General features: G+C 44.1%; 1 protein-coding gene across 2 annotated transcripts in view; it reads left to right on the top strand.

The window, feature by feature from the left end:
* The first annotated feature begins 1,865 nt into the window (after window positions 1–1,865).
* LOC124795205 (ovarian-specific serine/threonine-protein kinase Lok-like) overlaps window positions 1,866–14,451 on the top strand; it is a 212,867-nt gene continuing 200,281 nt past the window's right edge. For both annotated transcript variants that reach the window (XM_047259115.1, XM_047259116.1), the window contains exon 1: window positions 1,866–2,033. In XM_047259115.1, the coding sequence (XP_047115071.1) occupies window positions 1,940–2,033 (94 nt within the window). In that variant the 5' untranslated portion in view covers window positions 1,866–1,939. The remainder of the gene's footprint in view (window positions 2,034–14,451) is intronic.

Raw genomic sequence — 14,451 nt, 5'->3', positions numbered from 1 at the left:
TCGTAACACATCTGAAATGTAACGTCCACTGTTCAAAGCGCCGTCAATGCGAACAAGAGGTGACAGAGACGTGTAACCAATGGCACCCCATACCATCACGCCGGGTGATACGCCAGTACGGCGATGACGAATACACGCTTCTAATGTGCGTACACCGCGATGTCGCCAAACACGGATGAGACCATCACGATGCTGTAAACAGAACCTGGATTCATCCGAAACAATGACGTTTTGCCATTCGTGCAAAAGGTTCCTCGTTGAGTACACCGTCGCAGGCGTTCCTGTCTGTGATGCAGTGTCAAGTGGTGGTGGTGGTGGTGGTGGTTAGTGTTTAACGTCCCGTCGACAACGAGGTCATTAGAGACGGAGCGCAAGCTCGGGTTAGGGAAGGATTGGGAAGGAAATCGGCCGTGCCCTTTCAAAGGAACCATCCCGGCATTTGCCTGAAACGATTTAGGGAAATCACGGAAAACCTAAATCTGGATGGCCGGAGACGGGATTGAACCGTCGTCCTCCCGAATGCGAGTCCAGTGTGCTAACCACTGCGCCACCTCGCTCGGTGCAGTGTCAAGGGTAATCGCAGCCACGGTCTACGAGCTGATAGTCCTTGCTGCTGCAAACGTCGTCGAACTGATCGTGCAGATGGTTGTTGTCTTGCAGACGTCCCCAGCTGTTGACTCAGGGATCGAGACATGGCTGCACGATGCGTTACAGCCATGCGGATCAGATGCCTGTCATCTCGACTGCCTAGCGATACGAGGCCGTTGGGATCCAGCACGGCGTTCCGTATTACCCTCCTAAATCCACCGATTCCATATTCTGCTAACAGTCATTGGATCTCGACCAATGCGAGCAGCAATGTCGCGATACGATTAACCGCAATCGCGATAGGCTACAATCCGACCTTTATCAAAGTCGGAAACGTGATGGTACGTATTTCTCCTCCTTGCGCGAGGCATCACAACAACGTTTCATCAGGTAACGCCGGTCAACTGCTGTTCGTGCATGAGAAATCGGTTGGAAACTTTCCTCGTGTCAGCACGTTGTAGGCGTCGCCACCTGCACCAAGCTTGTGTGAATGCTCTGAAAAGCTAATCATTTGCATATCACAGCATCTTCTTCCTGTCGGTTAAATTTCGCGTCTGTAGCACGTCATCTTCGTGGTGTAACAATTTTAATGGCCAGTAGTGTAACTCTGCAGAACATTAGAAAGTGTTTACCTTGCTAAAATTACTATCGTCTTCTGCCAAGCACCGACGGTAAATTCAGGTAATATCGTGGAGAGATGCATCGAGCCAGTCTGTAAACTGGATACCTCAACAACAACGACTAGATCGAAAAGTTAAACCATTTTTTGTCTTAAAAAGACCACATTTCTTTGTTACCGAGGCCGAAAACGTTTCAAAAAAATGGTTCAAATGGCTCTGAGCACTGTGGGACTCAACTGCTGAGGTCATTAGTCCCCTAGAACTTAGAACTAGTTAAACCTAACTAACCTAAGGACATCACAAACATCCATGCCCGAGGCAGGACTCGAACCTGCGACCGTAGCGGTCTTGCGGTTCCAGACTGCAGCGCCTTTAACCGCGCGGCCACTTCGGCCGGCGAGGACGTTTCATTTTTCTGCTTGGACTCTTACGGGGCCGTTGGGTGCGCGACTTTGCCTAGTCATGCCCGTGCGACGACGCAGTCTGGGTTTGTTTCGTGCCGGAAGCGGCCGCCTCGCGCACGTGAAGCAGCTACCGGCTACGACGCGTTGAGTCAGAGCGGCTGCAGACGACTTGTCTGTGATTGGTCGCGCAGCAGCCGGTCTCCCCCTCCGATTAGATAGCCGCTGCCACTCAGTCGCTTCCCGCCCGCGGCCCTAGCACATCGCCAGTCGCGCGTTGGCTCGCTTCTGGTACCACAAGCGCTACACCAGTTTTCGTTCGGCTCAGACATGAAGAGGGCCGCCAAAGACAAGGACAAGCACGCGTCGTCGGGTCAGCTGTGGGGTTGGCTGTTCGCGACGCGTAGGGGCCTGCCTTCCCTCGGTAAGTGTGAATGAACACACGTCATCTCTACAGAACTGGCTCATAACACCTCTCTTCAGTTCACCTCGAACGACGTCGCTTTACGCCTTTGTCTCAGTTGGGAGCTTCTACTTACCTGAAAGTTAAAAGCGCTGTATAATATAAAAATTTGTCCTTCAGAAACGCGAGCTGCAGGAGGACGTCAGAGCCCGACAAACCACTACCAAATATTACAAGTATTGTCTGTGACGAAAACAAAGCACACGTATTACTGAATAATAATGATTATTATTATTACTATCGTCGTTATATCAACCAACTAGGATGATGTAACCACTTCAGTTCCTCATATTTCTTTGTTGTTTTATTTTCCAGTACTACTCCGTCTTTTCCTCATGTTATGCTCTTTCCGCGGTCACTGTTTCCTGATTTTATTTTTTCTGCCTTTAAAACTTTCTAGACATAGTATTTTTTTCTTAAAAATGTTGCTTTCTGTTATGAAAAGGAAAGTTGTTACTCACCAATAGCGGAGATGCTGAGTCGCAGATAGGCACAACAAAAGACTGTCACAAATTAGCTGCCGGACGAAGTGGCCGTGCGGTTAAAGGCGCTGCAGTCTGGAACCGCAAGACCGCTACGATCGCAGGTTCGAATCCTGCCTCGGGCATGGATGTTTGTGATGTCCTTAGGTTAGTTAGGTTTAACTAGTTCTAAGTTCTAGGGGACTAATGACCATAGTGCTCAGAGCCATTTGAACCATTTTGAACAAATTAGCTTTCGGCCAGCAAGGCCTCTCTGGCAACTCACTTGCCAGAGACTACAGTCGTTTGTGAGAGTTGCGTTTGAGTGAGTGTGTGTATGTGTATCTGTCGTATATTTTTGACGAAGGCGTTGCTGCCCGAAAGCTTATTTGTGACAGTCTCTTTGTTGTGCCTCTCTGCGACTCAGCATCTCCGCTACATGGTAACAACTTTCCTTTCCATAATATTGTTACATTCCATTCTTGATTTTCCACTGTTTGCTTCCTGTTTCATCCGGTTAATTTTTTATGTTTTTATTTTCTTTCCGCTTCTCCTTTTCTTATATCTGTAATCCATGCTACTGTTTACCTCTTTTTCCATAAATATAGGAATGCTTTGTGTTTCGTTAGCCTACTCTCATTCATTCGAGAAAGGCGGCCAAAGAACGCTATCCTTCGCTTTGCCATTACATCTGACACTTCCTTTATGTATTAGTAGACCTCTTTACTTTTTATTTTCCAACCACCTGTCGTTTGTCTTGCACACATTATTTTTCTAATAATGCATTTTCAACTAACTACTCGTATATCCCGTGCAGCTTGTAGTTCATTAATGACTGTGACACTGAGATTTATTGTACTTACATGGTAGATTTATTTTTATTTTTATTTTATTTTTGAGGTGTTACTCTTCTTTCATTACTCCTGTATCCCGGCTTGTGACAGGCAACCTATGAACGCTTCAGGCGCGGGTTGGCCAGGTAGGACAATAATTATTGTTGACAGTACATATAGCAAATTAGTTCACCGTGCTGAGGTTCGTATACAGAGTGTCCTAGGAGCAATGGTCGGTATTGAAGGTCACGACTGGAATGGTCATTCGAAGCAAGAAAGTCTAGTAAACACGGTCTCTAAAAAACATACCTAAGGGCTGTGAGTACTTGTTCAGTAGAAGAGATGTTTTTCACAGTAGCGAAGATAAACAGATGCTCATAGCTCCGAAGATATGCATTTTAGAGCACATGTTTGTTATACTCTTTTTCCTTCGGGTGATCGTTCCTGTCATACTCCTGAATATTAACCATTCCTGCTGGGGTACTCTATTTTCACTAGTACATTTCCCAAGGATTGAGGTCTCTATTGTGTGTCGGAAGATAATTCGTGATGATCCCAGTATAGCGGCTTGCTGTGGTTGGCAGATAGATTTTTATTAGTGCCAATGGTTTTCAGGGGCCCACTAAGATCTTTTGGCGTTTGGCGTTTCTCCTAGTGTGCTGAGAACCACTGGGACCACCTCCACCTGGTATTCCGGAAGAGTTGACGAAGTTCTATTTTCAAGTCCTCGCATCTGGCAAGATTTGCTAGTTCTTTTTTGTCGATTTTTCTATCATTTGGGATGACAATGTCAATGATCCACACAATTATTATTATTATTATTATTATTATTATTCAAAGGGGATACAAATTATGTATTTTCCTTATGGCTGACTTAACGCAATTGAGACAGACTTGTCTGTTTTTTTTACAAATGTATCCACAGGTTGTTTACCTCGTACACTTGGCATCAACATATAAATGCGGCAGGAAGGGAACCCCCTACCACCGAAAGTAGTCGATGTTGTTGAGGTGGCTTGCTTGCTCGCAGCAACTCTACAGCGTCGTTATAGCGCCGAGTAAGTTCAGAGAAAGTAACGAAAAACTGAAAGCAACACAGATTAGCAACATTTTATAATAATAAAGTAACTTTAGTACAGGTTATGTAATGTGAGCGTAAAGATGCGTGGCAGCGTAGTTACATTTTCTTGCAGTGGTCAATCTGGTCTTGTCCTGAATCTAAAGAACGATGACTTGCGTAATTTGCAGAATGGCCAGTTCGGCTGCTCTGGGCGGCGAATTTAGATATCTCCTGACGGTGTCGTGAGGTACGGTGCTGACACTGTCAAACTACCAGACTGTTGATATACTCTGATAGGAGCGGTGCGTCCGCTTGTATCTGCATTTGATGGCCGAATGTTTACTTGACAGTTACTTGCGTGACGTGAGGCGGAAGCATAACACAGTCCTGTTGTGTGCGCCCTTTATGGCGTCTGACCATACCTATGTGGCGCCTCTCTGTAGGCTTGCATTCCCGTGTGGCGCCCTCTTTGTGTACGTCTGTGTACCGTGTCCACTGGCGGACATAGCACCACAATTATTAACATTCTTGAACGTCCTGGTAGTCTTCTTCCATACTGATCACTGTTTTCATGTGATCTCATTACACGACTAATCCACTTAAAATTTTTAGCTTATAATTTTCGTACAGTGCAAATTTCTTTAAATAAGTCCTGCAGTTCTAAGTAATTTTCGTATCAGTCATTCTTCAATAGTAATATTTTCCTCTCAAAGTTTGAGACCTGTTATTCTGTCCCCCCCCCCCCCCCCACTCTCTCCCTCCTCCTCCCCCCCCCCCTACTCTCTCCCTCCTCCTCCCCCCCCCCCTACTCTCTCCCTCCCCCACTATCTCTCTCTCTCTCTCTCTCTCTCTCTCTCTCTCTCTCTCTCTCTCTCTCTCTCTCTGACTTCCTCCCCCTCCCCCCCATCCCCTCTCTTTGTCTTAAAACTTGGCTCTATCTTGCTTTTCTTAGACCTGACTGCATAATCGACTTGCAGATTTATATTTCCGTTTTCATTGAGCTATGTCTGCTATTTAACGTATGTGACGGACCGTTGAACGTTCTGTTCGCGTTTTTAACAATAATTTTATTTTCATCTTTTGTATTATTTACTGTATTCAAGGTGGTTCTGCGACATTAAATTCGTTTATTTGCAAATGCGTTTTTAGAACAATCACTTCATGTATCTGTTGTTGTTGTTGTGGTCTTCAGTCCTGAGACTGGTTTGATGCAGCTCTCCATGCTACTCTATCCTTTGCAAGCTTCTTCATCTCCTAGTACCTACTGCAACCTACATCCTTCTGAATCTGCTTAGTGTATTCATCTCTTGGTCTCCCTCTACGATTTTTACCCTCCACACTGTCCTCCAATACTAAATTGGTGATCCCTTGATGCCTCAGTACATGTCCTACCAACCGATCCCTTCTTCTGGTCAAGCTGTGCCACAAACTTCTCTTCTCCCCAATCCTATTCAATACTTCCTCATTAGTTATGTGATCTACCCATCTAATCTTCAGCATTCTTCTGTAACACCACATTTCGAAAGCTTCTATTCTCTTCTTGTCCAAACTATTTACTGTCCATGTTTCACTTCCATACATGGCTACACTCCATACAAATACTTTCAGAAATGACTTCCTGACACTTAAATCTATACTCGATGTTAACAAATTTCTCTTCTTGAGAAACGTGTTCCTTGCCATTGCCAGTCTACATTTTATATCCTCTCTACTTCGACCATCATCAGTTATTTTGCTCCCCAAATAGCAAAACTCCTTTACTACTTTAAGTGTCTCATTTCCTAATCTAATTTCCTCAGCATCACCCGACTTAATTCGACTTCATGTATCTAGGGCAGTCGAAATCTGTCACTCGAAGGTCAATCAACAGATTTTGTTGTATATCAAGAAAATACTGTTTTCTTTTATGAGTCGCAGTCCTCCATTTGGAAACCAAGTTCTATCGTAAGAGCTTGATCTCTCACCTGGGGTAAGAGTCAAATAATCCAATGTAAACGCGCTTGTGTGCAAGAGTAAGATGAAATTAAACGAAACAATGCCAGATGTATATGCAGGAAAATATACACAATAAAAGTTTGGAATATTATGGTAAAATGTAGTCTAGAGGTCTCATTGATCTAGGCACTTCATGCATTATCCAGTTGGAGCCCATGTACTGGACGGTGTTTACTAATGCTATGCTTTGTGGCCGTTTCCTAGTCATGTAAACATACCGCTGCCGCAGTGGCACACCGCGAGCAGTCGGCACAACAACAGCTTCATTCAGTTTGTGTTCAGCAGTACAGTAACATGTCACGCAGAGGTACACAACGCTTTGAAAGAGTCAGGTCATACACAGCAAGATGTTCCCCGTTCGGTTACATGTCTAAGATGTGGAGAAAGCACAGGGAGACGAGATATGTGAACGATACACCTCGTAGTGGACCTCCTCGTATGGCAACACCAACGTTTCCTTCAACTGTTGGGTCGCAGGCGCCCCACATCAACTGCTAAAAATATTGGAAATGACTTCCCCCGTGCAACAGGAATTCGTATCTCAGACCGAACAGTGCGTAGAAGATTGCATCAGGGTGCTCTTCATTCCAGAAGACCAATGAGAAGTTTTGCACTGAACCAATGGAACCGACGCAATCGTACGACCTGGACTCTTGCACATCATCATTGGACCATTGCTGAATGTTTGCTGACAAGACCAGGATTGGTTTGCGGCCGGACGCTAGACGTGTTAGGGTTTGGAGAAGTGCTGGACGACATTAGGAACGCCGATATGTTCAGGAAGTCCATCCATTTGCAGGTGGACATGTAATTTTGTAATCGCCAATAATTATAGGACGGTGGACCCCTTTAATTCCCATCTAAGGGAATGTGACTGTTCCTCGACACCTCCAAGAGGTTCTAATAACTATTGTAAGGCCCTACAGACGTGAAGTCGGTGACAACTTCATTCTAGTTGATGACCGCACCTTACTTTAGCAGTGTCTCAGTGTCTTCAAAGATACAACATCAACCGAATGCCCTGGCCAGTACAGTCCCCAAACATGAATGCAATTGAGCATGCATGGGACTTGTTGAAGGTGGCCATTGCACAGCGTCCTAATCCACCTGACAATCTTCAGGACCTCACTGAAACTGCGATTGAAGAGTGAGACCTCATACCCCAAGATAAACTTGATGGTCTCATCCAGAGCCTGCCTCGCAGAGTAGAAGAACTCATCCATGCGAGGGGAGGATATACTCACTATTAAAGACAGATAATCATCGTCATAAGATGAAGATTTTCACTGTTTTTGTTTTCAAGATGTAGACTTAGAAGAGAGCCTGCTATGTTTTGTAATTTTTTTTTTTTTTTTTTTTTTTTTTTGTAACTAGCCATAATCGTTCTTGTTTTCAGCAGGAATTATGTTTATTTTGTTAAAAAGCTATTGTGCAAAGCTCAATGGGTGTACTGCAAGAAGTCATTGCAGTAAACTCTATGATATTTCAAACTTTTGTTGAGGTGTGTAGCTTGTCGCAAAGAAGGTATACATCAGTCAGCTGTAAATATCAACTGTAATATTCAAGTGTATACTTTCTAATACGTTTCCAAAAATTCCTCCGATTGCATTCGTCTTACGTTCTGACAGATACGCATCACAACATCAAAGTTCTCTCAATAGGAAATTTCGCCGTAGTAAACTGTACTTTCGAAATGTAAGCTAGAGAAACGGCGTAGTGGTTAAGGCGGTGGACACTCATTCAGGAGGGGTGGGGAGTGGGAGAGAAGAAAGTTTTGGATTTAACGTTCCGTCCACGATGAGGGATCATTGTCCTAAATCGCTTAAGGCATGTGTTGGAAAGCTTCCTTTGAAAAGGACGCTATCGATTTCCTTCACCATCTTCGACCGTCTGATTTTCTCTCCATTTCCAGTGAGCTCGTGAACTCTTTTTGAAATATACTTCAGAGAGTAAAAAAAGCGCTGTTTTTAAAACTTAATCTGTAATTTTTTCAGTGAAAAAATAATAAACCTTTGATAACACTGAAGATTTCAACAACACTTGTTTTTGACAGTCATTAATATAGACCTTCTGGACTTGTTTATGTACTTTGATGAGGTGGTGAAAGACATTGTGCAAGCTCCTTGACATCTTGACTGGGCAGCTATTGTTAACTTTAAATCATCGCTGCGAAGTAGTTATGGCTGACCTTGGGCAGCTTTGTGTGGTGACCGTTTGTGTTTCGTATCTTTTTCTGATATGAGATGGTCAAGTGGGGTAAAGATTGACTGCGTGTGTGCGTGAAGTGTAACTGAGGCGGAAAGTGGGTACCAGGCCGCCATTCACCCAGGAAGATGTGGAAAACCGTCTAAGAACCATATCCAGGCTGACCTTCCCGTGTCCCGTAAGCGTCATGTTAGAGCGGTCGTCTGTCCAGGCGGGTTTTGTCTCTCCTATGTACGACAGGCGTCCAGTAAATAATGCGAAACTTCTTTTTTAGGCCAATGTCGGCTGAAAAAATACAGAATTTGTTGTTGGATCGTGGAATATTCCTGCTTCAGCAACCATAGTTTCACGAAGTTCCTATAGGTGACGGCGCCATATGTAGCCTTCAAAATGGCATCGCAGACATTCGTTAGCAACGTGCTGTATGTCTACGGCGGTCTGGAAGTGAACAAAATCACGGTGAGAAGTTGGGCGAGACGTCTGACGTTATAGCAACACAAAACGTCACTGGACGCTTCTTCCTCATCCACCCCAGAGCTCGGGTCTCACACCCTCTGGCTTCCATTTTGTGGGAAGTAGTATGTGGTTGATGGGGAGTTTATTGGTGCAACAAAACCTTGGCTCACACGTCGACCAGTAGAGTAGTACAGGCGGCCTTACATGTGCTCCCATTAAGGTGGCTTAAAGCCGTCACATTTTACAGATATTGTGATAAAAAAAACATGGTTTTGTAGCCAAATGAGTGGGGAGTACTGTGGTGTCTTGGAAACCGGAATAAAACCAGCCTGCTTTCAGAAGAAAATGAGTTGTACTGCTTATTGAGCGCCCTTTGTACATTAGAAATTATAATATGAAAATCAACCACAATAAACCAAACGTATATAAATATGTGATTACAGCTCCAAGTTAAAAGACGTTAGTTTACCAGCCAGAAGTCAATATTTTAAAAAATAGCAATATACAAAGTGTAACAAAAAGATATCGCTAGACTTTCAGGAAACATTCCTTAAAAGTAGAAGTAGAAAGTATGTTATATGGACGTGCGACCTGAAACGTTTTATTTCCATGATGGAGTTCTGTTTCGACAATTCTTCAACACAGCCACGTACTTTGAAAAGAACTGTCGTCTGTGAACAGCAGTTTTGCACTAAAGAGAGGGTTAACGCAATGTTGAATGAACCATTCGTAGAAGTGAACCAGTGCAAGAGAATCTGCTGCTGATAGTACAGGTACACGCTGTACATGGTACAGATACAGCAAGTTCTCATGTCGCTCTATCCAGACAGTCATATGGTCAACATTACTTGTTGCAAATGGTTCAAATGGCTCTGAGCACTATGAGACTTAACTTCTGAGGTCATCAGTCCCCTAGAACTTAAAACTACTTAAACCTAACTAACCTAAGGACATCACACACATCCATGCCCGAGGCAGGATTCGAACCTGCGACCGTAGCGGTCGCGCGGTTCCAGACTGTAGCGCCTAGAACCGCTCGGCCACTCAGGCCGGCTTACTTGTTGTCTTACTCTGACACTCGGGTTATCGTCATCTGCACGAAGAAGTTTCTCCTCCAGTTGAGGTTTCCTTGTCCTAGGCCTCCCCCACTTGTCAGCAGCAAGCTTATAGATCCATGTTCCTTACGACAATGATCAATTGCTGCTGTTGGGCACTGTCGTTCTTGAAATTTCCTCTGATAGAAACGTTGAGCGCCACAGCCATTACCATTTCCTAATCCATTCGGCTGTTTTGAGCAATATTATTATCCTTTGGGATTTCAACCAACGGATCCAAACTCGGTTCATCTTTTATCGAATTATTCGCTAATGTGCCTCATTCCTAGTATAATGTTTTGGTATAAATATTATTGTGTTCTTGGACTATCGGTCTAGAAAAATCGGTGTAGAAAAATATAAGTTAATGCAGATGAGTAGGAAAAGAAATCCGTAATGTTCGAATACAGCATTAGTAGTGTGCTGAATGACATAGTCACGTCGTCTAAATATCTGAACGTAACGTTGCAAAGCGATGTGAAATGGAACGAGCATGTAAGGATTGTGGTAGGGAAGTCGACTTATCGACTTTGGTAGGCCTCTGTTTCAGCCACAATGTATTAAATTCCACTTTCGGAAGAAATATGTGTAATGCGAACTCCACTAGTTAAACGAAGTTTGTTGAAAACTCTGAAGCATACAAAAAACTTTTAAATCGTCAATTTTGGCGAGAAAGTGCAAAACATCAAATGCTAGGTGGATGTACCTATGTAGGCATACCAGCAATTCTGACGATGTGCATTACGCACGTCCATCAGCACTCTGCGCGTAAATTTCAAGCAGTTGTATCTTCAACCCATGGAAAATTGACACACACCTACGTGATTTTTTTTACTATATATGTCGTAAAAACTTCCTGGCAGATTAAAACTGTGTGCCCGACCGAGACTCGAACTCGGGACTTCTGTAAAGTTTGGAAGGTAGGAGACGAGGTACTGGCAGAAGTAAAGCTGTGAGTACCGGGCGTGAGTCGTGCTTCGGTAGCTCAGTTGGTAGAGCACTTGCCCGCGAAAGGCAAAGGTCCCGAGTTCGAGTCTCGGTCGGGCACACAGTTTTAATCTGCCAGGAAGTTTCATATCAGCGCACACTCCGCTGCAGAGTGAAAATCTCATTCTGTATATATGTCGTGTATACAATCATTTCTTGAAATTAGTTTCTTTCATCGATAAAACCCTACATTCAATGTCAGACAAATTCAGACTCCCAGTTAATATAATACGTGATATCTTCCTCTGTTTACTCGAGGCTGATTCCAGCATTTTATTAACCAAGTGGATTTCCGAAGCACGCCCAAAAATAACCTCTCAAGTGACTCCTGACGACTGCGGCTGGCGTGCAAAAATACACGCTTCCAGGAAGCAGCTGCCCACAGCTCCTGTATACGAAACGTTCCTTGAGACATCTGACGTACTGAAGACAATGTGCGCGCACACACGCAAACACACACACACACACAGGCGCACGAGAGAGAGAGGGAGAGAGAGAGAGAGAGAGAGAGAGAGAGAGAGGAGAAGGATGAGAGGAAGAAGATTCAAGTTTGAACGTCCCGTGATTCGAGATCAGACATGTTCGGATGGGACAAAGATATTACGAGAATTCTACCGTCACAGAGTTGAGGAAAAACTATTAGGTTGGTGCATAATTTCGTAGCTATTTCGTTTTGCATGGTTTTTTCTGGTTGCTATGGGTTTTTTTATAGATTGGCATTTTTCATTCGTAGTTCAGTGTTGCCGTATGGGTTTATATATCGTCAATTTGTCATTTGGAGATAGTGAGTGGAGCTGTGCACGCTAGAAAATGGAATGCCAGGTAGAGAAACCGGAACATTTCCAACATATTCTTCTTTTTGAGTTTAGTAAAGGGGTGACAGCATTGGAGGCAGCCAGAAACATTTGCGCCATGTCTGGAATCGCACGTCCGATACGGTCGAGGTTCGAATCCTGCCTCGGGCATTGATGTGTGTGATGTTCTTAGGTTAGTTACGTTTAAGAAGTTCTAAGTTCTAGGGGACTGATGACCTCAGAAGTTAAGTCCAATAGTGCTCAGACCCATTTAAACCATTTGCGCCATCCATGGGGATAATGTCACTAGACAGAGCAAAGCAATAAAATGGTTTAAAAAGGATGGTTTTGACGTCAGTGACTCTCCATGTTCAGGAAGACCTTCGGAGTTTGATGAAGATCGTTTAAACGCATTAATCAACAATGATACACGCCAGTGTACTCGAGCACTGGCAAATGTGATGAACTGTGATAATTCCGTCGTAGTGCGATATATGTATGCACTGGGGAAGATTAAAAAATCGGGAATATGGGTACCGCATATTGTAAGCCAAAGTCACAAAAATCAACGACTGGCCATATGTGCGTTTCTGCTTGCTCGGCATCAATTGGCTCGTGGACAATACCGACCATTCGTATCTTGTATCGTTACTGGTGACGATAAATGGTGTCTTTAGGCTGAAATAAGGAAAAGAAAAGAATGGTTGAGCCCAAACAAAAGCAGCAACTCCCCGTACAAAGAACTGCGCGGGACAACAAAGCCACGCATCTGGTAGAGCAGCGAGGGCGTGGTGTACTACGAATTGCTTCTCCGAACTGTAACCATCAATGCTGACATTTATTGTCAGCAACTGAGAAACCTTGCAGACGCAATCCAAGAATAAAAAAGACCAGGGAGATTGCGTGAAGCAATGCTACTCCACGATAACACCCGACCGCATTCTACCAGACTAACGAAGAACACTATACGGGAGTGAGGTTGGAACATCATTCCGTACCCACCATATTCACCTCCCTTGGATTTTCACCATTTAAACTGTCTATCGAACAGTCTTTAAGGAACTTCCTTCTCGAATGAAAATGAGCTACGAACAAGGTTCGACGTGTTCTTCACCTCAAAACCACGTGATTTCTATAGTCGCGGAACCGAAATTTACCCCAGCTTTGGCAGACTATTGTAAATAGGGAAGGAGAATATGTCATTGATGACTAAAGTCTCTGTTATGTGTATCTGTTGTTTTATAAAACTTACGGAAAAGCGCTACGAACTTAAGCACCAACCCAATAAATCTCGATAGCCGGTTAAACCGGCAAACTCTGGGAGCTCTAAAGCAAACATTTTTCTCTAATGTCATAATTACCTTTGAGCATTTTTTAATCCAGCGGAGGGCGTGATCGCTCTCAGCGTTCGTGCAGTTGTGCAGTGCATGATACGGGGTGAATCAGACGAATGTAAGAAACGTCCTTCATGAGCAATTGTTAAGCCGTTTGACTTGCAGCGTGTGCACAAACTGGACATGTTCTCGCAGTGGTACCTAGAAAAGTGTCAGATGAACATACATTTCTGTCCTCTGTGCTGTTTACAGATGAAGTAACGTTGGGCCGTGATCAGGTCTTCATTATCCACAATTCGCATGTTTTGAGCGAAGTTAACCCATGTGCCACATTTATTCGCGCTCATCAATTGCGATTCTACGTGAATGTGTGAGCAGATGTTGTTTGTTTAATTGGACCATATCTCCTACGTAAGCCATTAAAAGACATAATGGTTCAAATGGCTCTGAGCACTACGGGACTTAACTTCTGAGGTCATCAGTCCCTTAGAATTTAGAACTACTTAAACCTAACTAACCTAAGGACATCACACACATCCATGCCCGAGGCAGGATTCGAACCTACGGGTTCCAGACTGAAGCGCCTAGAACCGCTTGGCCACACCGACCGGCTATTAAAAGACAACCATCCTTAGAATTTCCTCGCTAGAGAATTGTCACAGTTGATGGATGACGTGCCACTCGCTACACGACAGCGCATGTCGTTCCAGCATGACGAGCCGCCGGAAAATTTCAGTCGTCTTGTATGTCGATTCCTGAAGCTATAGTTCCCAGAAAAGTGGTTTGGCAGCGGTGTCCCTGTACCATTGCCTACTAGGTTCCCTGATATGACCCCTATGGACTTTTTTGTGTGACGAGAAATGATCCGACTTGTTTACAAAACCCGGTTGAAGCAGCAAAGCATATAGTTGCCCGGATAGTAGCAGCAGCAGTAGGCATTAAGGACATTCCTGCAGTCTTCGACCGTGTTTCACGGAACGTGACTCACCGGTGTAACCTCTGTTTACAAGTGAATGGAGGCATTTTTGAACCTCTACTCTAACTGTAGTAATTGTGTTGTATTAGTGTTGTTCTCTCCTGGTCATAAAGAATAAAAACTTGTTTGCGTTACTTTTGGTCCTCACTGGAAAACATATTACAAATGTGTTTCCGTTGTCCCA

The sequence above is a fragment of the Schistocerca piceifrons genome, chromosome 4 (assembly GCF_021461385.2).
Source record: "Schistocerca piceifrons isolate TAMUIC-IGC-003096 chromosome 4, iqSchPice1.1, whole genome shotgun sequence".
Classification (NCBI taxonomy): Eukaryota; Metazoa; Arthropoda; class Insecta; order Orthoptera; family Acrididae; genus Schistocerca; species Schistocerca piceifrons.
Note: the sequence above shows the minus strand (reverse complement) of the source record. Positions and strands in the feature narration are given on the sequence as shown.